At 41.0% G+C, this 25,759-nt stretch overlaps 1 protein-coding gene across 2 annotated transcripts in view; it reads right to left on the bottom strand.

The window, feature by feature from the left end:
- jhamt (juvenile hormone acid methyltransferase) overlaps window positions 1-25,759 on the bottom strand; it is a 79,965-nt gene that overhangs the window by 13,399 nt on the left and 40,807 nt on the right. The window contains exons 4-5 of one of the 2 annotated variants that reach the window (XM_067154140.2): window positions 24,546-24,678; window positions 3,146-3,293 (exon numbers count right to left, since the gene is read on the bottom strand). In XM_067154140.2, the coding sequence (XP_067010241.2) occupies window positions 3,146-3,293; window positions 24,546-24,678 (281 nt within the window). Of the gene's footprint in view, window positions 1-3,141; window positions 3,294-24,545; window positions 24,679-25,759 lie in introns of both variants that reach the window. The other variant, XM_067154141.2, reaches the window with a different exon arrangement.

Genomic DNA, 25,759 nt, shown 5'->3' on the forward strand with positions numbered 1-25,759 from the left:
GTGCCAGCTATTTAATCACATCTCCACGTACCGTCCTTGAGTCAACCATTGACAGTTTCCAACAGAGGAACTTTTCAGCGTTTTCCAAGATATTTTAACCGGAAGTACTAATGAATTTAAATGATGCAACGGATCTAAGGATTTTAGAGCCTTAATTTAATTTCATCATATATTTTACGTGTTGTGCACAGGTGCTTTTAATACCTTTTAAACCGAGCTCGATAGCTGCAGTCGCTTAAGTGCGGCCAGTGTCCAGTATTCGGGAGATAGTAGGTTCGAACCCCACTGTCGGCAGCCCTAAAAATGGTTTTCCGTGGTTTCCCATTTTCACACCAGGCAAATGCTGGGGCTGTACCTTAATTAAGGCCACGGCCGCTTCCTTCCCACTCCTAGCCCTCTCCTGTCCCATCGTCGCCATAAGACCTATCTGTGTCGGTGCGACGTAAAGCAACTAGCAAAAAAAAAAAAAAAAAACCTTTTAATGTCATTTGTGTATGTCTGTACATTGGTTTTAGTCATTAGGTGTGTTTGTACAGTTTTGTACAGTGTTATGTCTGATGATGGCCAACCAAGGCCGAAACTAGTTCCTAGATTAAAAATGTAAAATAAACATTGTATAATATAGTATTGAAAAGGTGAACCATTACGACATAAGTTTAGTTATTATTGTAATCACAATTCAATATGGATCAAAACCTTGAAGTTTATACCCTGTGAAGACACTTCTATGTACACAAAATATATTTCGGTACTCTGTCGACCATTCACGTGTTACTGACAAACGGTGCGCACTTCCGAACATGGTGCATGATGTTAGAAATGAACTGACTTCAAAGTAATATATGTCCTATACGTTGATGTTAATAGTCGATTACGGATAGTGGTAAAACGGCTAATGTAATAGGTTAGAGAAGATCTTCAAGTGCGAGTGAGTTTCATTACACTGAGAGATGGCAGGCTGGTAAATATTGATCTTAGCCTGGCGAGTACTCTTGACTGAGACTTGCTAGCACTTGCGAGCCCGTTTAACATAACGCAATTACTAATTACTATTACCACTCAGGGCACTGCCAACTTCCAGTACAGTCTCGTCCAAGACTCTCTCCGGTATACGACTGCTTCCCCAGTTACAAATAAACCTACTATAGTATTTTGTTATTTCCTTTTGTGGTCAACAAGTGTGTTTTCTTCCAATGAAAATTAAAATCCACAGCCTGTTTCTAGTCCTTCGACCGAGTCAGGGATGGAACGAATGAAGCTCCATCTAGCGGCGAGGATAGGAATTGTTCCGGCTCCTGAAGCCTGTCGCACTCCTCTGGGGCAATGATTAATGACTGAAAGAGGGAAGTGAAATGATACTGGAGATTATTGCTGGAATGAATGATGGCAGGGAAAACCGGAGTACCCGGAGAAAAACCTGTCGCACCTCCACTTTGTCCAGCACAAATCACACATGGAGTGGCCGGGGTTTTCCTAATAGACGAATTAATCCTATAGTGTCCTACGTGACGTATTTGTTATAAAGTTATTAAAAGTTATTGGATCATAAGTGGAATCTGATACAATATGAAGATTTTTTTTGCAAAAAAACTTACGAAAATTGATTTGGAAGAAAATAAAATAAAATGAAAATATAAAGAAAGAACTGAAAATAAAGTCGTTAACATTTATTTATTTTTGTACTTATTTATTTACCGGTATTTGGGAATTCAAAAACAGAGAAAAGCCGAATTACAGAGTACCCAGTGAGAAATATATTTACAATAAATTAGCATAATGGAAACTAAAAAAAATAATAAGAAAAATCAACTAATGACAAACGTATCGAAGAAAATTAAAAACTAACAAGATAACTGTAGGGAAACAACAATTAACAATAAAACTAACGGAAAATGAAAGGAACGAGGAAAATTAAAGATTGAAAGTAAAACTAAGAGAAGAACTGTAAAATAGATGATGGTAAAATATATATATCCCTAACTAGTTTGAATCAGGTGTACATAAATTTTAAAAATAGACTTTCATAGAATACAAAAATGGAAAGTTGTTGATCTAATGATGGGCGCCAGAGGTTGTAGATCTCTTCATGGTTATGAGAGATTTAAGTAAGGACGTAATGGAGGCGGCATATAAGTTTCTAGTAATACCCCTATTAGAGTAGGATTCTAGTGTGATTTTTCATTTTATATTATCTGAGGTCATATGTACATTGTAAATAAATACAACTGTTGTTTGATATGATAACTTAGTATATATATATATATATATACATATATATATATATATATATATGTATGGATGGATGGAAGGCCGGTTGAATCTTCAACAGCTCAACCATCAGCTGTCATAGATAGCTTAGGCATCTCTGAACAGGCGTACTAGGGAAATGAGGAGTGAGTTTGTTTTCCGTTGCTTTCCTCGTTGAGCCAGAAGTTGCTATTACACTTCAATCTGCCAAGCCCACTGAAATGCATGCACCAACCGACGCCTATGAGCAACATTTTCACACCATTCATAACAGGGACTGGCTGCATAAGGAATGCCATTAATAGCATCGACCATAGATCAGTCTCTTTCATATTGTCAAAGCCAAGGATAAGACTAAAGACACCGAGCTCGATAGCTGTAGTCGCTTAAGTGCGGCCAGTATCCAGTATTCGGGAGATAGTAGGTTCGAACCCCACTGTCGGCAGCCCTGAAAATGGTTTTCCGTAGTTTTCCATTTTCACGCCAGGCAAATGCTGGGGCTGTACCTTAATTAAGGCCACGGCCACTTCCTTCCCACTCCTAGCCCCTCCCTGTCCCATTGTCGCCATAAGACCTATCTGTGTCGGAGCGACGTAAAGCAACTAGCAAAAAAGACTAAAGACAGACAGATCAATGAAAGTAACAAAATTGCTCTAGCCTATATTAGAACCCACAGCGCACTTTAAATGCTAGGTATCGCCAGCGAAGGCACACTTAGTATATAGACACATCAATAATATATCAATAGTCATCCATAATTAGAAATTCACTTGGGTGTAGAAAATGTATATATCTAAAAATGAGTGTTCCGCAGACAATATAGGTGTGTGTAGGTTAGCAACTCTGACAAGATACTCCTGAAAATACAAGAAACTTGAAGATAACGGAACGCACCTACCGGTGAGATTATCTATAGAGTCGAATTCGTGACAGCTCTCCCGGATCTTGCAGTCGACGCTAGTAAAGCCCACATCGTGGAGTAAGGTAGCAAATTCCTCCGCGGGGTCTTCGGAGTGCTGATACGGAGAAACGAACCTGGATACATCCTGAAAATATAACATTAGAAATCATTGTATTGTGTGGAGATTTATATGTACTATACATGTTCAAAATATGTACGTACAGGGTGATCCCAAACATGTGGGAAGTACTCGGGGGGGGTGGGCTGGTTAACACAGCCATGAACAACACAAAGTCCCTACGAACATATGCCCTACAGTTAGGAGTTAATGTAAGACATGATCTTCATTGGGTTAATCATATTAACGAGGTTGTTAAGAAAGGTTACAAACCTCTTCACATGGTTATGAGAGTATTTAGGGATTGTAGTAAGGCTGTAAAGGATAGGGTGTGTAAATCTCTGAAAAGACCCTACTTAGAGTATGGTTCCAGTATATGGAATCCTCGCCAGGACTGTTTGATATGAGAACTGCAAAAGATTCAAAGGAAAGCAGGATGATTTCTTCTGGGTGATTTCCGACAAAGGAGCCAAACCAAACCAAACCCCACGGCACTTACCGCCCTTGAAAGGGCCTTGGGCTTCCCAGCGACCGCTGCTCAGCCCGAAGGCCTGCAGATTGCGAGGGGTCGTGTGGTCAGCACGACGCATTCTCTCGGCTGTTATTCTGGGCTATCGAGATCGGGGCCGCCATCTCACCGTCAGATAGCTCCTCAGTTCTAATCACGTACGCTGAGTGGCTCTCGAACCAGTCCTCAGATCGAGAGAAAAATCCCTGACCTGGCCGGGAATCGAGCCCGGGGCCTCCGGGCAAGAGGCTACCCCTACACCACGGGGCCGGCCGACAAAGGAGCAGTGTTACAAAAACGTATCAAACTTTGGACTGGGAAGACTTGGGAGTAAGGAGACGAGATTCTCGAACTATGTGGTATGTTTCGAGTTGCGAGTGGAAAGAAAGTGTGGAATGACATTGTGCGGATCATTTAAAAGTAGGAAAGATCATGATATGAAGATAAAGTCGGAATTCAAGAGGACACATTGGGGCAAATATTCATTTATTAGACGGAGGTAAGGGATTGAAATAAATTATATCAAGGGAAATGTTCGGTAAATTTTCAAGTTCTTTGGAAACAACTAGGTAATCAATTGGTAGGTTAATCTGCCACCTGGAAGACAGCCCTAAATGCTGATTATTGATGATTAATTACGAGTCACAGAATGTCCATCTCTGTACGGAAAGTATTGGTAATAGCTGGCAAAATCCACGTCGAGTAGCTGTTGCCATGTTGGCATACCAGCAAGGATACTGCACTCTAATATAAGAAGGGCTTAAAACGTCCACCATGCGGCTGGATACACCTCATTGACTGTCGGACATGTTCGAACACTCCAGGCATTGCATGTATTCAATGGCAACTTCGTTCCACACGCTGTTAAAGTACCGGTACTACAATGTCGGGAACGTCAAGCCTGAGTCCAGACTTAATCCTGAATACGAGCTGTTCCCTCATTCTAGCTAATAACTAAAAGAGGCGCAGATTGCAAAAATATAGCTTTAACCATCAAAACTCCTCTTTTTTACTTTGTAGGATCAACAAAAGTGGCTCAAATTACTGAATTAATTAATGTTTTTATTTTTTATTTCGTGTGGCTATTTCTAGCCTGGTGCAGCCCTTGTAAGGCAGACCCTCCGATGAGGGTGGGCAGCATCTGCCATATGTAGGTAACTGCGTGTTATTGTGGTGGAGGATAGTGTTATGTTTGGTGTGCGAGTTGCAGGGATGTTAGGGACAGCACAAACACCCAGCCCCCGAGCCATTAGAATTAACCAAATTCCCGACCTGGCCGGGAATCGAGCCCGGTACCCTCTGAACCGAAGGCCAGTACGCTGACCATTCAGCCAACGAGTCGGACATGGTAATTAACATTACCTTTTAATTTTGCTCTCATTTTTCCTCCGGTTCTTAATTCAGTCTGCTACTGAAGCAGTATGCCACAGAGTGATTTATACTGGCTGAAGCTACATTATAAATCACATGAGGCGTTAAGCACTTATTTAAAATTCACTATTTTGTCATGAGTTCCATCGGATTCTACGGTAGTTGAACATTTGATTTACCGGTACCACTTATTATCACACTAACTTTACAAAATTACCCAAAGCTTGGCTTTAAATAGCGCATCCTCTACTTTCATTTTAATGAGACTAGGTAACTTACTTTCAGGTACAGTAAGTAATCTGAGATTGATATTTTGGAGTCCTTGAATTGTTTTTAACCCTTTGCACTCGTATCGGATACGTTGCGACGTATGTTTAATCCCGGAACAGCACAAGTTAACGGCATCATTTAAGCTTTTAACAACTCATGGATGTATCGCATCTGTAAGTACAGTTTACTGTCTGTGAAATGTATCTTTTCAGTCAAGATGAGGAGTAATGAACGGAAAGCCACACTTCACCTAGACTTACAGTCAGAATATTACAAAAGGGCTGTGGTAAGAGCAAGAATAGACAGAACAAAGGAAGGGGAAGATAAACCCACTTCTTTAAAATCTTTGCAATGACTACACGACTTTATCGAGATGTTCCTTTCGAGATGTGGTATGCAGAAGGTAAAAGTGAGTAACGAAAGTATGCCTACAAATTCTTCAGATTTATGTAACCATATAGAGAACTTAGTTTCAATATCTGGGTTTTTCTTTCCAATGGAAAGTTTCATGATTCATCTTAGGGAACTAACTGTTTGTTTCAGCAATACGATGAAAAGCATCGCAGAACGTGTTAACTGTATAATTTTTGAAAAAAAAAATCTTCACCATAGATTTGTGACTGCAGTTTTCATTAATTAGTTAGTCGAGCCAGGGGATCTTAATTTGGGAGCGTGGATTGGCGACCACGGGGCCCTTGGCTGAGCCCTGGCATTATTTTCGCTCTTCACTTTCATTTATCCTATCCAACCTCCCGTGATCAACTCTTGTTATTTTCCGACCCTGACGGTATTACGCACCGAGGGCTAGGGAGTCTTTCATTTTCACGCCCTTCGTGGCCCTTGTCTTTCTTTGTCCGATATCTTCGTTTTTCGAAGTGTCGGATACCTTCCACTTGTTCCCTCTGTTTATTGTTATACAGAGGATGGTTGCCTCGTTGAACTCTCTCTTAAAACAATAATCACCTCCACCACCACCACTTCCCTCAGTGGATCAGTGGTAAAGTGTCGGCTTCCGATTCTCAAGATCGTGGGTTCAGACCCGACAGATTTTTGAAGGGCGGAAGATAGTCCATTCGACACTCCACAACGTACACTCTCAGCTCGTACAAGATATCTGGTGTCACATTACCAGGAGATATTCGGTTTACTTTGCCATATGCTAGTAAAACAGAAGTCCAAATTGAGGAGCACACAGCCAGATGGCGTCAAAATAAAATGATTACACACGGTAGCTGGGGGTCATACGATTATTATTATTATTATTATTATTATTATTATTATTATTATTATTATTATTATTATTATTATTATTCATTTTCGTATCCACCAAGCGAATTGTCCGTGCGGTTTAGGGTCGCGCAGCTGTGAGTCTGCAATCGGGAGATAGTGGATTCGAACCCCGCTGTTGGTAGCCCTGAAGATGATTTTCCGTGGTTTTTCATTTTCGCACCAGGAGCTGTACCTTAATTAAGGCCACGGTCGGTTCCTTCCCACTACTAGCCATTTCCTATCCCATCGTCGTCATAAGATATAGCCTATCTGTGACGATGCAACGTGAAGCTAGGTGTATTTAAAAAAGTCCGTGTCCGAATCAAATAAAATTTTTCCAGCGTGCAGCAAACGGTTGTAGATGTGGTATTTGTGACCATTACTGTACTTTTTCCGGAAGGATGACTGATCCGGAACGCAGTGGGCTGTATATTTCTCTAGAAACTGTTGGAATGCTGGACCCTTGACTTTCAAAAGAGGCATATCTGATACGATGAAACCACAACAAAGGTCAGTGTTGAATTCAACTTATTTGTTGGTACCAGTCGATTGGAATGCAAGAGTTATGTGTATGATATTTCTTTTCTTGCCAGCTTAGTGCTTAGCTGTAGAGAAGTGCTAATTAATAATAAAATTATCTATGACTTACTTTGACATGTATTGCAGGATAACACTGCCGCACCTGTTGCAAAATCTTTAACTTCACCATCATAATTTTTAATTTGACAACTATTATAGATCTGCTGTAGCTTCTGTAGGCAATTAGAAGCTAGCAACCTCCCGGGACAAGAGCGGAGGACCGACTGACAGGTATGGTTGATGCTTCGCAGTTAAGTGCGATTGTAGTGCTAGTGGCCTTCTATTGCTGGCTCAACGGGATGTTGTTTGCAACTATTCAAGTCACAGCCACTTTTACATCTCTTTGTCTTCTCAAAGATTTCACCTTCAGAAACTATTTTTGTATATGGCTATAAATTCTATCAGCATTGCTATAGATTTTGTCACTGAAAATGAAATGCAGAAGAAAACAAATGTCTATGAATATTGCATTGAAACTTCTAAATATGGAATAATATTTTTTCTGCATATGAATATGTGCTAAACCGAGAAATACTGTATGTAAAAATATGCACAATTACTTTTTGTAATTTGTATTACAAATAACATAACTGATAAAGATAAGTTAAGAATACACGACTATCTTTGTAACCCATCAGGTGTCAAGTCTATGTGGTCTGACACCGTGGTTAGCCGGTTCGAGTCCCATCGGTGGAAACAATTTTCTCTATTAGAATGTTGGACGGCAGGGTAGGAGAGATGGTGGCATACAATTTCTAATCACAAGATTGCATGTTAAAAGCCTGGATTACATTTCAAACCTTTCAACTGTGTTCGGGTTGAGTGAGAACATATGACGCTGTTGACGGTGATTCATCCGTCGGAGCCTAGAGCAGACCCCTTGTCGATATTTGACAGAACCGATCAAGTGTCTGCGTGGTTTGGGTCACTTAGCTGTAAGCTTGCATAGAGGGTTCGAACCCTACTGTCGGCAGCACTGAAGATGGTTTTACGTGGTTTCCAATTTTCATATCAGGCAAATGCTGGGACTGTACCTTAATTAAAGCCACGGTCGCTTCCTTTCCACTTCTATCCCCTTCCTATTCCATCGTCCCGTAAGACCTATGTGTGTTGGTGCGACGTAAAGCAAACTGTAAAAATAAAATAAAATGTATATACATTCGGCAGGAGTAGGCTATGTGCCCATACAGGGTTTCACCCTCTCGCCCACGGCCATCAGATAGAAAGACTTGCACCTGGCTAACACCAGCCGAACAACTCCATACGCTAACAACATGACTACAAGAGAAACAATTATTTACATTTAAATCCTAGCCCTGTTCTATCAAAGATGCCTCTGTGGATCAGTGGAAGAGTGTCGGCACCCGGATCCCAAGATAGCGGGTTCAAACCCGACAGAGGTAGTCGGATTTTTGAAGGGCAGGAAAAAGTCCATTCGACACTCCAAGTCGAACAGTGTCGGCATGTAGAAGGTCTCTGGTGACACATTTGGTGTTTACCCGACAAAATTCATTAAATCTCAGCCATAGACGCCCAAGAAATTGACGAGCAGACAGCCAGATGCCATCAAATCGAAATGATGTCTACACACGGTAGATGAGGCCATACGATTATTATTATTATTATTATTATTATTATTATTATTATTATTATTATTATTATTATTATTGTCCGCCTCCGTAGCGTAACGGTTAGTGTTATTAGCTGCCGTCCTCCGGGGCCTGGGTTCGATTCCCGGTACTGCCAGAAATTTAAAACTGGCAGGAGGGCTGGTATGTGGTTGAAATGGTACACGCAGCTCACCTCCAATGGGACACGAGTTTACTTATTATTATTATTATTATTATTATTATTATTATTATTATTATTATTATTCCATAAAGTACCGAAAAATAGACTTTGCTCCTTTAGTTACAGTACGTGTGGGAAAAAGTATTTATCGTTTTCATAGTTAATAGTGTTTTTTCAAATGCATTGAAGTTAAAAATTCCATGATACTTTTTTACAGGAGTATAGATCGAGTATAGAATGAAAGGAAAACATTTTTGCCGGAACAGTTGTTTCCTTAGACTTGATAACCTGCCTGGAGCATAGCTTGCAGAATAGAGAAAAATGAAATGATGTATGGCTTTTAGTACCGGGAGTGTCCGAGGACATGTTTGGCTCGCCAGGTGCAGGTTTTTTGATTTGACTCCCGTAGGTGACCTGCGCGTCGTGATGACGATGAAATGATGATGAAAACAACACATACACCCATCCTCCGTGCCAGTGAAATTAATCAATGATGGTTAAAATTCCCGGCCCTACAGGGAATCGAACCCGGGACCCCTGTGACCAAAGGCCAGTACACTAACCATTTAGCCATGGAGCCGGGCAGAATAGATAAGAATGTTTCAGACAACTCTTCATTCGTAGAGCTCCAATTGAAGATCTCCCCCGAATAAGGATGTAACAAACAAAACTAGTAGAGAGGAAAAATATTTGCGGGATCTATTTCATGGTATACACTAAACTTTAAACTTTCTTCAGCTTATCCTAGTTATTTCTGAGGTCGCCGGACCCTCCCAGGCTCATTTTGGTTCTGCCCCGGGGTTTTCCCTTCCTGACGCCACGTGATCTTTGAGATGAAAATCTCAACCCAAGATCGATCGGGATTCGAACCTCGGCCTTCTGGATGGGAAGCTAACAGCTAATCAAGCCCCCTTCCCATTCCACCACCATTTCATGGTATAGAGTACTTGAACCAATGTATATGCAAGTGTACACATGACTTCATCTATTAAAAACAATACTTTATTGTTATAACTTACGGTTTTAAAAATAATGTATGGATTGGAAGTGATGCAATCGAAAATAATCTTCAAGTACGTCTAACGTTTGTATAAAACAGAAGAGAAATCCTGACTATGCACTTGGAACACAAATGATAGCAAATAATATTAGTGTAATAATACAAACATCAAGAATAAAATATCAAGAAAATATTTCAAAATTCAAATTTCTAAATGATTTTTTAAACCTGATGATAAATCAAAACAAGCACTGTCCGTCATATCCCCTGTGGGTGGGGTAAGCAGATGAAGAATACACCCACGGTATCCCACGCCTGTCGTAAGAGGCGACTAAAAGGGGCGACCAAGGGATGATTGTATTAGAACCATGAAACTACTTGTTATTAGCACCATCACGCGGGGAAAACCATGGCTCGCTTTTACTTGCGAGCAGTACCACCATGTCAGGTACACAATAGGTTTGTGATTAGTAGCAATAGTGGATGGGTCACTATGGGTTTACAGTACCCGTGATTAGTACCACTATTTGAGCGACACTGTGGATCTGCGTTGCCTGTGATTAGTATCCACTATATGAGGTACATCACGGGAATACCGACGCCCGTGATTAGTACAACTAGGTGAGGAACACCATGGGTTTGGGTTGCCTACGAGTGGCGCCATTAGGTGAGGAACACCATGGTCCTGCCTTGCCTATGATTAGTACTCACTATGTGAGGAACACTACGGGATAGTGCGAGTCCCTATGATTAGAACACCTATATGAGGAACACCATGGGTTTGCGTTGGCTACGAATGGTGCCATTATGTGAGAAACACCATAGGTCTGCGTTACCTGTGCGACGTACAATACTTGCGATTACTACCATAACGTTTGGAACACCGTGAGTCTACGCTACTCTTGATTAGTACCGCAACTTGATAAATACCATGGCTCTACTTTGCTAGCGATAAGTACCATTATGAGGGGCCGTTGACCTGGATTTTAGACCCCTTTGGACAACAAGAATCATAGATTGAGTTGTGCTTTGTAAGCAGCCCCTTGGTCAGCAATACTAATTTCGATATTGTTTCTGGAAAGGTGACGCATTGCGGGTCGGATCTACCGATTGGTTTAAGTTCATAACCATTGTTCACAGTCGTTTTTTAATGCTAGCCAGTGGATCGATTTTGTTATTGCTTTTAACTTTCAGTATTTTGAGTTGGACCCACTTATTCTTTTAAATTCATATTTATCCTTTCATTCTTCATTATCACGTTTTGAATTCTAGTCAGTGGATGAATTTTGGACTTTTAAATTTCATTGCATTTCGTCTCATTTCGTACCATTAGGGGCCATGCGCCTCTAACTACACGACCAACTCACCCGGTGACCTAGATATTAGGCTCCTTTAAACAACAAGCATCATCATCACGGAGGTCAAAGTTCTGCTGGGGGTAAACCAGCTGGTGGAAGTTCAAACGTAAGATACAAGATGGCACCACAGCAGAGGCGTAATGATGCACCCTATTTTTACTGAAAACTCACTTTTTAAAAATTCGTTGATTAAATCCTTATTCCGAGGAGATCTTCTATTATTTCGGAACTTATCTAAAATGACTTAAATTATTAATTTTCTATTTCTGTTCCTAGGTGATGGGTTCATGTCTTGTTGATAATCCTTAATAAGTGAAGACTAACTTGTATATAAACATCGAGTGAAATGGCAATGGGTGAAGATTCATTCTATGCATGAACCGTGAGCAGGACAGACGTGTTTCTGGACCGTGCAAACTTTCATGATATTCTCACTTCCTTTTGCTGCCTGGAAGCCCCGCATTAGAACCTGAGTGTTCGCCCGCACTGCTGGGTCACTGGGTGAGGAGACTAGACCCTGAGAGGTCGCTTGCCTCTTCTTTTACATGCAATTTGGCTTTTGGAACCAGTCCTTCTAACCGTTGCCCCTGCAAGACCCGCTACCAGCACCAACAACTTCAGCATTGTTGGCAGAGACTGCGCTTCCCGTATTGTCACGGGAGAATCCACCTCGCTCCAGGCTCCGAGGAAATCAATCAACTTCTCAAGTTCTATCACCCACGCGGCGCGCTGTTTCGGGCCTTGTCGTGGGGACACCACTTCTAAAAACGATACCTGGCCCGACACAGCGCCCAGCTCGTGGCTTAGGGCCACCCGAGGCGCGGCGGCGCTGCCGTTGCTGTATCACAGTCTAACTCAATTTACACCTTACTGTTAAAAGATCACACAACATGGCTAAATGCGGCAATCAAGCCCCAGCAGGAAAAATCCCGCCAATACAAATCAGATCCGATAAAAGGTGGAGGGACCTAAGTTCCTTCATCCAGAAAAATGTCACCAACCAAAACTATGAAATTTCACCCACTAGAGAAGGTGCTCACGTAGTACTAAAAACACTAGAAGACCATAGCAAGCTCACAGCTGCTCTAGATGCACACAATATAAATTACTTTACCTATGCCACCAAAAAACGCATCGCTCACAAGCAAAGAGTCATTAGGGGATTACCCATAGATATGACCCCTGAAGAGATCATTGAAGATCTCAAGGATAAGGGCTTCACACCCACGCACGTTGCACAAATGCACAAGATAATCCCCCAAAGCGAGGGCAAACCAAAGAAAGTGTACATGCCACTATTCATTGTCACTTACCCAGACACTCAAGACAACGCTGACCTACCAAACTTGTCACACATAATGAAAATACCCATACGCACCGCAGAAAGGCTCCCCCCTACAGAGGCCAATAGGGTCGTACAATGCTACAATTGTCAGGGGTTTGGCCACTCACGAACAGGGTGTCAAATGACCCCGAAATGCGTGAAGTGCGCCGGCCCCCACAAACCTAAGGACTGCACAATAAGCAAACCAGAAGAATTATTGTGCGCCAACTGCGGGGGACAGGGCCACCCTACCTCACACAGACAGTGCCCTGAATACATCAAGTATGTTAACAAACGATTCCCTGCCAAACCGCAGAATATTGAAAAATCAGAAACAGTCTCCCAGGACACTAACACTAAACCAAGAAGGAACTCTACCTCATCTACATGCTCAATCTCCACCTCAAACAGATACTCTGCACTAGAAACCGATGACAATACCTGCTCAGAAGAACCTGTTAACACAAACTGGAAAAACATGCACCTTTCAGAACACGATTTCCCGGCACTCCCCGGCCAATCCAACACCACATCTCAGGCCAATACCACGTCTCTAAACTTCAGCAAAGTACTCAACCAGCCCACTAAACGAGACAAACGAACAAAGTCCCAACCTAACACCAGTAGCAAACAAGACAAACCTCCTCATACCGACCCTCCTACCATTACTACCATCACACATACAGACAATAATGCACTAACCACCTCCCCAGCCCCCAAACGCACACCTAACGCCACAACTACACCTGCCCACTCAGCTGCACCAACTATCACGAACCAATTCACAAAGTTAAAACTGCCCCTTAACACCCCTGAAGACATCAGATACTTTATAGAAGAAGCACAAGCGCTCGTGAACATACTAATCTCCACCACAGTAACAGCCATACAGTCCATTCTCAATACACTCTTACAGCTCTCAAACACAATTATAAACAAGCTCCATGGCTAGACAACCACTCAGGATAACTACATGGAACGCTAACGGCCTGAATAACCCTGCAAAGAAGACCGAACTCAAACAATACATCGCAGAACACGACATAGACATACTACTAATACAAGAGACAAACGATTCTCTATTCCACAATACATTACATACCGAACAGACAGAGATGGAGATGGCGGTGGCACCTTAATTGTATTGTGTATCTACAGGTGAAAATTTCTCTTCATGGCAATCTGTAGAGACTGGAATACAACAGGGGTCAGTGCTAGCGCCACTCCTATTTTCGATCTTCATTTCAGGACTAACACAAGTAATTAAACATTGTCAATATCATGTGTACGCAGACGACATACAGATATATACACATGCACACCCTCGTGACTTACCGACTGCAATAAATAATATGAACGACGACCTAGGAAGAATATGTAGGTGGACCGATGACCATGCACTAAAAATCAATGCCCAAAAATCACAGTGTATTCTTTTAGCTACCCAAAAAACCCACGCACGACTTACAGACATCCATACCCACTCAGTAACATTAAGAGGCACTCAGTTACAATTCAAAGACACAGTTAAAAACTTAGGGATGATAATGGATAAAAACCTTAGTTGGAACGATCATGTAACAGGTATATGTCAGCGAGTGTTTTATTCCTTACATTCCCTTATAAAACTCAGAGATCTACTCCCCCAAAATGTAAGAAAACTGCTTATCCGAAGTATGGTAATGCCAATATTCGACTACTGTGACGTAGTATACAGTAACCTGAATGCCTCACTTTCCATCAAGCTCCAAAAGGCACATAACGCATGCGTTCGATTTATTTCAGATATACCAAAGTTTAGCCATATTTCTCCCGCATTTGGTAGGCTTTCATGGCTACGCTTAAGAGAGCGACGAAATTTACACACTCTTTCCCTGTTACATCGTATACTGAACCTTAACACACCTGAATACCTTGCCACACAATTCCATTACCTAGCATCACCTTCTAGTATTCCTACCAGATCATCATCCACCACAGTACTAAGCATTCCCATTCACCGCTCAACTGGCTACAGCAGATCATTTATAGTCGCCGCCAGCCGAATTTGGAATTCCCTACCTGCTGAAATTAGGAGCGTGTCAAACCACCTCCGCTTTAAGAAACTCTGTCAAACCTGGTTAATAAATAATAATGATTTCTTATAACATAGTAGGATTAGATCATAGTTAAGTTTTAGATTAATTAAAACATTTAATTGCTACCTTAAGATATTAAACTGTAGATAATTTAGTGTATGTTTAACTCTTCATGTAGGTGTATGTATGGTCGGACAGAATAGCAGGCTTCAAAGCCTGAGTCCCGCCATATAAAACAAGACAATAAATAAATAAAATAAATAAATTAAAAGGCGCATTGCCCACAACCATATCTATCTCCCCACCACACACACACACACTAGAAGCCACGGCGATACAGTTCGACGACAGACACCAACGAATTACAATAATATCAGCCTACCTACCCCCAGACAAACGCCTTCACACCACAGACTTCGACTTACTCTTAGATTACGAACATGTTATACTGGCTGGCGACCTTAACAGCAAACACACAGACTGGAACAGTAAAACAATAAACCCTCACGGCATAAAACTACGGGAACACAGTATACATAACAATTACTTCATAACTGCCCCACTCGAACCCACATTCTACTGGACCCGCAATGGCATACTCCACTCAGACACCAATGACATTGCACTCCTCAAAAACATCCCCTACAATGCAAAAATAGACACTATACAACAATTACACTCAGACCACCGACCAGTACTGCTTGAATTAGGCATCAAAAAATACCTATGTAATACACGCAAAGTAATCAACACTAACTACATAAACTGGGACACCTACACCTCTCAATTAGAACACCTCCTAGAACTCAACCCCGTACCCCCCCTCACAACTACCGACGACATTGACACAGCAGTCACCTTATTCACTAACATCTTACTTACTGCAGCAAAAGCCAGCTACACCCCACAGCACACCAAACCCTACACGTTACCGCCACACCTAACACAATTAATACAAGAGAAAAACAGAGCCCGCACCACATTTCAAAGAACACGAACACTACAAAATAAAATTCACTACAACCGCCTACACGCTAAGACTAAAAAACATAAACATATCAACGATACCTGGAACAAAAAACTCACCGAAATAACCACTAATAATAATAATAATAATAATAATAATAATAATAATAATAATAATAATAATAATAATAATTATATAAACAACCTCTGGAAAACTGCAAAAATATTCACCAGATCTGACCAACCTACCCCCCCCCCCACTAACTAAACCAGACGGCACCAAAACAATCTCCGACCTTGAAAAATCTGAACTATTAGCAGACACTTTAAAAGAAAACTTCAAACCCAACACCAATAGAACGAACCCTCAACACGATAACATAGTAACCAACATCATAAACAACTTTTTACATACTCCAAACCACTCACCTGTCCCCCCTTCAAACCAACTGAAATCAAAAACATAATCAAGAAACTACCAGATAAAAAAGCCCCTGGACAGGACGAGATCCCCGCACCCCTGCTCAAGCACCTCAACACCGACATGATAAAATTCTTAACACATATTTTCAATGCCATGCTCAATCTTAAATACTTCCCACAACAATGGAAAACAGCCAAAATTATATGCTTCCCCAAGCCAAACAAAGACCCCAAAAACCCAGCCAACTACAGACCAATCAGCCTACTAAGCATCATCTCCAAAGTATTCGAGAAACTAATCTACTCACGCATCAGAAATACAATATACAACAACCTAATACACGAGCAATTCGGATTCCGACAGAAACACTCTACAACACAACAACTGCTACGCGTCACAGAACACATTACACAAGGCTTTCAACACAACCAAGGAACAATAGCAGTATATTTAGACTACAAACAAGCCTTTGACAGAGTACATCACCCCAGCCTCATTTACAAACTAATCAGACTACACTTGCACCCCACCTACACTAAACTTATACACAATTACCTACTAAACCGCACCTTTTACATCTCAATAAACAATAAAAACTCAACACCAAGAAACATACACGCCGGCGTCCCCCAAGGTAGTATTTTAGGACCAATTCTCTTTCTCCAATACATCAACGATATCCCCCGTACAGATAAAACACTAACAGCAATTTTTGCCGATGACACAGCCATTATGGCAAGAAGTTGGAACCCAGACATTGCCACCCAACGAATACAACAACACCTAAACGAACTCGAACCCTGGCTCACCAAATGGAAAATTGAAGTCAACCTACAAAAAACTAAAGTAGTACACTACACTCGCCGACGCAAACAACGCAACAGCAACTACAACTGTACAACCAAGCCATACAACAAGTCAGCAGCCACAAATACCTAGGGGTCACACTAGACTCACGACTCAACCTGCAAGAACACATCACGAACACAATACAATGCGCCAAACGAAACACCCTAATGCTCTACCCACTCATCCACAGAAAAAGTACACTCTCTCAGAAAAACATCAAACTCATATACACCACATTTATACGCCCCGTCCTTACATACGCATATCCAGCCATTGGCTTTCTACCTATCTCTAGTATAAAACGACTACAGAGAATACAGAACTGGCTATTACACTTAGCAGTTAATGACTACACCATACCTACAGTACAACTACACGAGATAACTAAAATCCCGTACATTCTGGATTACGTACACTCACTAACTACAGACTTCTACAACTCCACACAACAACACGGAAATCCACTAATAAACACACTTGGACAGTACGATCCACACAGAGCCGATACTATCTACCGACGACCAAAATACATTCTAATAATTAAAGACATACTTACCAACCCTGACTAAACTTTAGCTAGTAATAACAATACTCAAAAATAACACAATACACAGCAACTAACACACTTACGTTCAAAGCACACACAAGTTAAGGACTGTTCTTGCAACCTCTGCTCCCACAACGCCCCCATCTACCTGCAGCTAGGTCACCTGGGAATGGACCCTGGTCAGCGTAACAACAACATTGCCCCATGTGAAGCCCTTCTAAATAAACTATCATGCTGCCATTGCTGTTAACTACCATAATTCCACCCGCATAAACACTTATTAATCAGTTACAATGATAAATAAGTAAGCGAACTCATACACGATGCAGCGTTGCAAACCTCCTAACGCAACACCAGCTAGGATTGGATCTCATGGGAAACCAAGCTCCAATCCACATCGTACACTGAACTCACTGTGTCAGCCATTCAAAATTACGAAATTTTTCCCTGGACACTCACACACATACCAATAATTAAACTAATAAGAAGAAACTACACAACTCAGAAATAAATACACTCAACTACATATAAACAAACTTCACATTGCCACAAATTAACACTCCTCCAATCATTAAACGAGAATAAAATCACACAACGAAATAAAATTCCACAAAACAAGAAACCAGGATAAGGCCACCGAAAGTGCGACCTTATTCTATTAAAACTCAAATCAATACACCTACCAAAGACCGACAGAGGAGCTCCGAAGGAGCACCGGCATCGGTACCTCTCACACCACCTGTCTCTATGAGACAGGTGAATCTTACAGAATCTAGGGCAATGGGTGAAGATTGCGTCAGATTTCTGGGTGATGCAGGATTCTGGAAAGAAATTATAAAATTTATTTAATAATATTGTAACTAATGGGTAGGGCTCGGAAATTGAAGATCTATAAATTGCCTAAAGTATTAAAAAAAAAACGTTAGAAAATCCAAAAAGTAGAGGTGTGACAAACCGTTATTTTTTGTAACTGCTACAATAAAGTAGCAGTGAAAAGTAACAGTTGAAAATAACATCCAACGTTACTCACCTTTTATTGGTCATAGCCTAATCACGGGTTCAAGCTTCTCCTCCTTACAGCTGTGTTGCGAAGTCCCATTCATTCACTTTAACATGCGCGCACGCATCACTACACTGTTGAAAGCCGATGCAACAAAACACGCATTCCTGTTTGCTATAAAGTTAACGAGAGGCAGACAACAGATGAAATGAGCCCGCCTGGTAGCCATGATTGTTAAGGCGCTGAAGTCTAAAACGGTCTGACACCGAGGTTAGCTGGTTCGAGACCCATGGTCGAAAAAAAAATTCACCATCAGAACGTTAGCCGGCAGGGTAGGGGATGTGGTGGTATACAATTTCTAATCACTAGATTGCGTACCAAAAGCCTGGATTAAATTCCAAACCTCTCCGCAGTGCTCATATGGAGTGAGGGCATATGACGCTGTTGATGGTGATTCGTCCGTCGGATGGGGACGTTAAGCCTTGAGCAGACCTCTTGGTGCTATCCGACAGGAGTAGGCTATGTGCCGGCACCGGGTTTGACCCTCTTCCTACTATCATATATCACGTCATTCATTTAATCTAATTAACTCCTCTGATGAGGTTGACGTCAGGAAGGGCATCCGGTCATAAAAACCCGCCACGACAGATTCATCTCACCTCATACCCGATCCCGTAGGAGTCTGACAAAAAGACAGCGGATGAAATGAGAAGACAACCGTCTTTTCTGAAATCTAGAGGAGTGAGTTTGACAGTGCCCCGATCAAGGATAGAATACAAGAAAACATGATGATCTGTCTGCCAAACCTCGACTTAAACCGGTACAAGAGGATCGATTAAATAAAATGAAGTAATGTTATGTTATCTCTAATATAAATATGGATAGTTAGCATACTAATTTATTTATGACCGAGCTCGATAGCTGCAGTCGCTTAAGTGCGGCCAGTATCCAGTATTCGGGAGATAGTAGGTTCGAACCCCACTGTCGGCAGCCCTGAAAATGGTTTTCCATGGTTTCCCATTTTCACACCAGGCAAATGCTGGGGTGTACCTTAATTAAGGCCACGGCCGCTTCCTTCCCACTCCTAGCCCTTCCCTGTCCCATCGTCGCTATAAGACCTATCTGTGTCGGTGCGACGTAAAGCAACTAGAAAAAAAAAATGGTACAAGAAAAATTATACGGTTGAAACTTACAACAATATTATAATGTAGGTAGCGCTGCGCGATGTCTGAGTCAACGATTACCCCGAAGCAGTTGAATATGTCACAACAGTTTACACTTTAGTTACCAGATGACAGCAGCAACTTAAGCAAATACATATAGAGTATATTATACACTATAGTACTGTATATTTGATTTAAAGCAATCTCCTACGAAAGCTCTCTCACTTGTAAGAAATGCGTACTATCTGAACTCGGAAGGTCACGTTCTGTGTCTGTAAGCTGCTACTAGTGACAGTTCCCACTTCCACTAGCACTTTTTTCTGTTGTCGTTACTCGGTAACCTGCTATTTTTGTCCTCGGTAACATTGACAGGCATGTAACTGTGACAAAGTAAGTGCTACGTTATTTTGCAGCCATCTATACCAAAAAGGGACCTAAAAACTGGCAAAAAGGACTTAAAATGCGAACCAAATTCATTCACATTTTTAGTTTTAATTGCACATTTAATGAAGGAATATAATGTTTAAAAATACACAATTCTGGGGCTTTAAAATATGCAGTGCTAAAATATGAGTGGAAATACTTCTTTCAGACAGTAATTTAACATAATTTAAAGAAGGAATTCTGTGTTTGTTAAAAAAAGTACTTGCGAATTTAGAATTAGTTATGTGTGAATGTGTGAATGAATGTCTGGAGTAAATAGTTCCCAAAAGTTTACATAAATTACTGTTATATTATATGAATTAATTCAATTTAGAGTAGTTAATATTGAATTTATTTTTCTAATTTTAGACTTAGGATGTAATCTTTTATTTTTAGTCTATATTAAGTTATATTATTATTATGTTATATACACTGTGTTAAGTTTGAATATTAAGTTTGTATTCAGTATTAAGCCGCATAATGTGGTTAAGTGTAAGAGAGGGCCAAGAGCCCTAACTTCGCCACAAATAAAGACATCAGTAAATAAATAAATAAATAAATAAATAAATAAATAAATAAATAAATAAATAAATAAATACTTTTTCCCACCTACAATATATTTAGAGAACCCGCAATAGACATTCTGGAGAAAGAATGTGAAATTAGTATAACTGGAATCATATTTGGCTCAACCACACGAGGGTTACAGACATTGGAATTCGCAAACCCTAGCTCAGTTGGCTTTGCATTATGTCACAATAGTCATCTTCAGGTTCGTGTAAACGATCGTCGGTTTTCACACGGTACGTTGCGAAACATCGAGAAACTTCCCTCCACATCAACGGATGTTAAGGGTTCATGCTTGAATCAAGTGAGATCTTCCTCTTCAAGTAAACTCACTTAAAAATTTTCTACTTTCAGTATTTCACTTATCTTGCACATAATTTGATACCCGTGGGGTTTTAACCACTAGTTTCATTTTTGTTTCATTTAATTTTATATCTTTTTTCAGATTATGGTTCAAATACATGTATTTAGTAGAGAAAATATATTGTATAGGCTTTTGGGCGTATGCCGTGTCAAGAAAATAAGGTGATATTCTTTACGTTTCGCAGAGGACTGTAAGAGAACATATTAGAAGCCTTTCTCGTGGACAGTCGAGATTTTTCTTCTGATACACAGAGCACAGCTCTCTGCGAAACGAAAAGACTATGACCTTATTTTCTTGACACACCGGGCGAGTTGGCCGTGCGCGTAGAGGCGCGCGGCTGTGAGCTTGCATCCGGGAGATAGTAGGTTCGAATCCCACTATCGGCAGCCCTGAAGATGGTTTTCCGTGGTTTCCCCATTTTCACACCAGGCAAATGCTGGGGCTGTACCTTAATTAAGGCCACGGCCGCTTCCTTCCAACTCCTAGGCCTTGCCTATCCCATCGTCGCCATAAGACCTATCTGTGTCGGTGCGACGTAAAGCCCCTAGCAAAAAAAAAAAATATATCTTGACACGGCGTAAGCTCAAAAGCCTATACAGTATCGTATCTATAAGTAGGGGCCGTGAAAGCATCAATGGCAACGTTACAGAAAAGATGTTCAAGAGGTGGTGGATTAACTAACGATGATTCTAATTAAGAATGAACAGTAAATATGTAGTAAAAAGGGGAAATTGCAAAAATACCCGTTGAGACCTCAAAAAAGCTAGAAAAGGACCAATAAGGCAAGAAACGCCTAAAAAGGGCGAAAAAGGACAGATAAAACCCACTATTTTCTGGCTTACAATGACTCGGAATGAACATATATTATGTTGGGCCTTGTCTTCGCAATCTCGAGAGAAAAAATGATTTCTCCTCAACTTCCTAACACTACTAACGAGGATGAGATTCACGGTAATAATTACAGATATTATATAATAACTCTGAAGAACTTACAGAATATACATATAAATATGGTATATTATGTTGTTTTACGTGAAAATGACTGTTTATTTACTAGCTGAATGGTCATCGTACTGGTTCGAAGGGCTCCGGGTTCGATTCCCGGCCGGGTAGGGGATTTAAACTTTGTCTGGTTAATTCCTCTAGCTCGGGGACTGGGTGTTCCTGTGTGTATGAATACACATCTTCATTTACATCACATTACAAACCACCACAGAAATATGTAACGGTAGATACTTCCTACCACATAGGATTGCCGTCAAAAAAGGCTTCCAGCTGTAAAACTAGGTTAAATCAATACAAAGAACCGACCTCAGAAAATTAGGAAAAGGCCAAGAAAAGAAGAAGAAGGCGAAATGTACGGAAAGCAAAACTTGAACAGACGAATCAAGTTTTTCTGGAATATTGGATAAGTCTCCCGAAGTTCTTTGCGTAAGTTGTACCTACAATATTAGATCCTGTATTCATACATAAGCGATGGAAAAAGAAATGCAATGAGAAATTAGGCTTTTTCCGGATAATATTATACTGCAGTGTGTAGTAGCCTAAATAATTCACGGGTTATGAGCGATTGCAAGATGACGACATTGTTGTGAAATGGACAGAAAACAATGGTACGGTGGTGAAATGTCAGGTTGTAAGTTTCACCAAGAGGGAAAATCCCCTCAGTTTTAATTACTGTGTTGATGGGGTGAAAGTTCCTTACGAGGATCACTGTAAGTACCTAGGTGTTCATAGAAAGAAAGATCTTCATTGGGATAATCATATAAACAGAATTGCACTTTGTAAATAAAGGTTACAGATCTCTTCATAAGATTAGGGGGGTACAAGGTGTTGTAGTAAGAATGTGCAGCCACGAAGCTACTACGCTGGCGTAGCAGGGGGAGAGGTGATACTCCCACGTGGCGCGTCCCAGGTGGTGTACAGGGGTCCAAAAGTCCAATAGGTCTGTATTACAAGTGCGCATTTCATTACCTGTGAGTAGTACCATTCTGTGTGGAATACCTCGAGTCAACTCTGCTTTTGATTAGTACCGCACCATGACAAATACCATTGTTCTACTTTCCTAGCGATAAGTACCATTATGAGGGGCCGATGACTTGGATTTTAGACCCCTTTAGACTATAAGCACCATCGATTCAGTATTGTGCTTTAGAAGCAGTCCCTTGGTCAGTAATACTATTGTTTTACGTCAGTTTCTGTGAATGTGAGGCACTGCGGGTCGGATCCACTGATTGTTTTAAATTCATATCCATCCATTCATTATTCGTCCTCATGTTTTGAATTCTGTTCAGTGGAGGATTTTGGACTTTAAATTAGTCATAACATTTCGTACCATTAAGGGCCGATGACCTAGATGTTAGACGACTTTAAACAACAAGCATCATTATGATCATCAAGAATGTACAGGAGAGGGCATGTAAGTCACTCGTAAGATCACAATTAGAGCATGGTTCCAGTGTATAGGACTTTCACCAGGATCACTTGAGTCGGGAACTGGAAAAAATCCAAAGAAAAGCAGCCCGATTTGTTCTGGGTGATTTCCGACCAAAGAGTAGTGTTACGAAAATTCAACACATTTTAGGCTGGGAAGACTTGGGAGTAAGGAGACGAGCTGCTCGGCTAAGCGGCATGTTCCGAGCTGTCAGTGGAGAGATGGCGTGCAATGACATAAGTAGACGTTGATAACCTCTGTGTAGTAGAGGCTAAAGAACGTTCGCGTGATGAAATACGTCAGGAGTTTCAAGCCTTCTTTCGATTGGAGTTGCTGATGGATTTCATTAATTTATTTGTCAAAGAGTTGGCGTTCCGGGTGAGAGGTGTCGCGCACAGGGCTGAGGGCTGTGGATACGTGGGGCTTGTTTCGTAAGGGAGCATGTGTACAGGAATAGTGGCCTGTATATACATAAAAACCCTCTTTACCATGTTCTTACGCACTGTAAAATGTTAGAACAAAGTAACTTAATGACATGGTAGCTTAACAGACATATATATAATTACTAGCAAAACCCGACAGACGTTGTCCTGCCTGTGTACATTTATTTACCTCAGCATATACGACACTAATATCGATCGTTTTCGATTACTTTTAGATTTCATCCTATCCCCTTGGGCTGGGAGGGGTATCTTGCCCCCACACTATTTGATAAAAACAGAAATAAGTTTTAAGGAACATATCATAATCTTCACATACTGTTGGGTAGGCATCTCGCTGATCGAACTTGTCTTGCGGTTTGCTTATCTTCCCATATTTAATTTTTCACCCCTTAGTGCCGAACTACCAATCAGATTTCGTTAAAACCCCTTCATAATCCCTGTCAGATGTAATAAGAACAAACTGTGAAAATTTCAACGAAATCGGTCCAGTAGTTTTTGAGTCTATTAGCTTCAAACATACCAACATCCAATTATATATATAGATTACTGACCTGCATGTATTCCTTCCATTCAGGCTTCTTGGCGAGGGCTTCATACATCGTGTATATGGGGCAGCTCGCTAGGAAAACCAGTAAAGCTTCCCCATGTTTCCGTAATAACGCGTGGATATTCCGCAGAGCTCGTCTGTAAGGGAGAAATGAGATGGAACTGTAGTTACATGTTTAGTAGATGAAAAAACCCACAGTTCAGGCAAGCAACTCATTGTTGAAAACATCCTAGGATATGAGCTACAAATTTTAGGTAAATTTATTTATTCCTAAACATTACAGTCCTTTTCTTAATCATCGTTATCCGGTGGAGCGCAGCGAGGGGTCCAGTCGGCCGTGATTAGATTAGCAGTTTGCCTTTTTCTACCACTACGAGCGCTAATGTGAGCCAATGCAGGGATTCACTTAAGCCCTTATAACTACATTCGGTGTAGAAATTTCTAAAAAAAAAGATCCTGAGGGCATTGAACCAAGGACATCATTACAGAAAGAATTATGTAAGTAATGTAGCTACGATTTGAATTTAAAAAACGAGTAAAGAAACACGCGATTTTAGGCGGCTTTTCCGGAACTGCATTTAGGCCGGAAGTGATTTTCGAAATTTTTTTTTTCAGAGCTCTACAGAACTCACAATTTGAAACATTTACGGGCCCTTTGGCCCTTTAACGTTCGGCACAATTGAGGAAATTGTTTATACTAGACTTAACTAAAGTTGGCGTCTGACAGGTAAGGTTGGAGGGAGGAGCGGTGCACGTGCCATTTCACGATGTTGCCACATTCCAGCATTCTTTTCTACATGCTCGCTTCCGGCTCACTTGTTCCCTCCTTCATTTTGACCGCTGTGATCTGCTGTGGACTACCTGGCCAGGTGGTGTCGTCCCATTTGCGATCACTCTTATACAAACAATCAGGTTCTTATCAGTGACAGTGACAGGTTTGGCAACTCCCAGCAAGACGAGCTGCCCTGAAGTTTTATCTCCATGGCAACCACAGTCGCCCCACCCTCGTTTCCATGGCAACCACACAGCCACTCCCTTTATCCCGCCTCGGCAGGCAGTAAACGGATCTCCCTCTAAGAAATGTCATACACCAACTCTTGTTATTAGCAGTATAGTTTATGTTTTTCGTGGTATGGGGACCGCTACTTTGTCTGCTAAGTAATGTTTTCAACATTAATAATATTCAATTACAAAAATCATAGATATAACCAAAATGTT

The sequence above is a fragment of the Anabrus simplex genome, chromosome 9, assembly GCF_040414725.1.
Source record: "Anabrus simplex isolate iqAnaSimp1 chromosome 9, ASM4041472v1, whole genome shotgun sequence".
In the NCBI taxonomy this organism is placed as follows: Eukaryota; Metazoa; Arthropoda; class Insecta; order Orthoptera; family Tettigoniidae; genus Anabrus; species Anabrus simplex.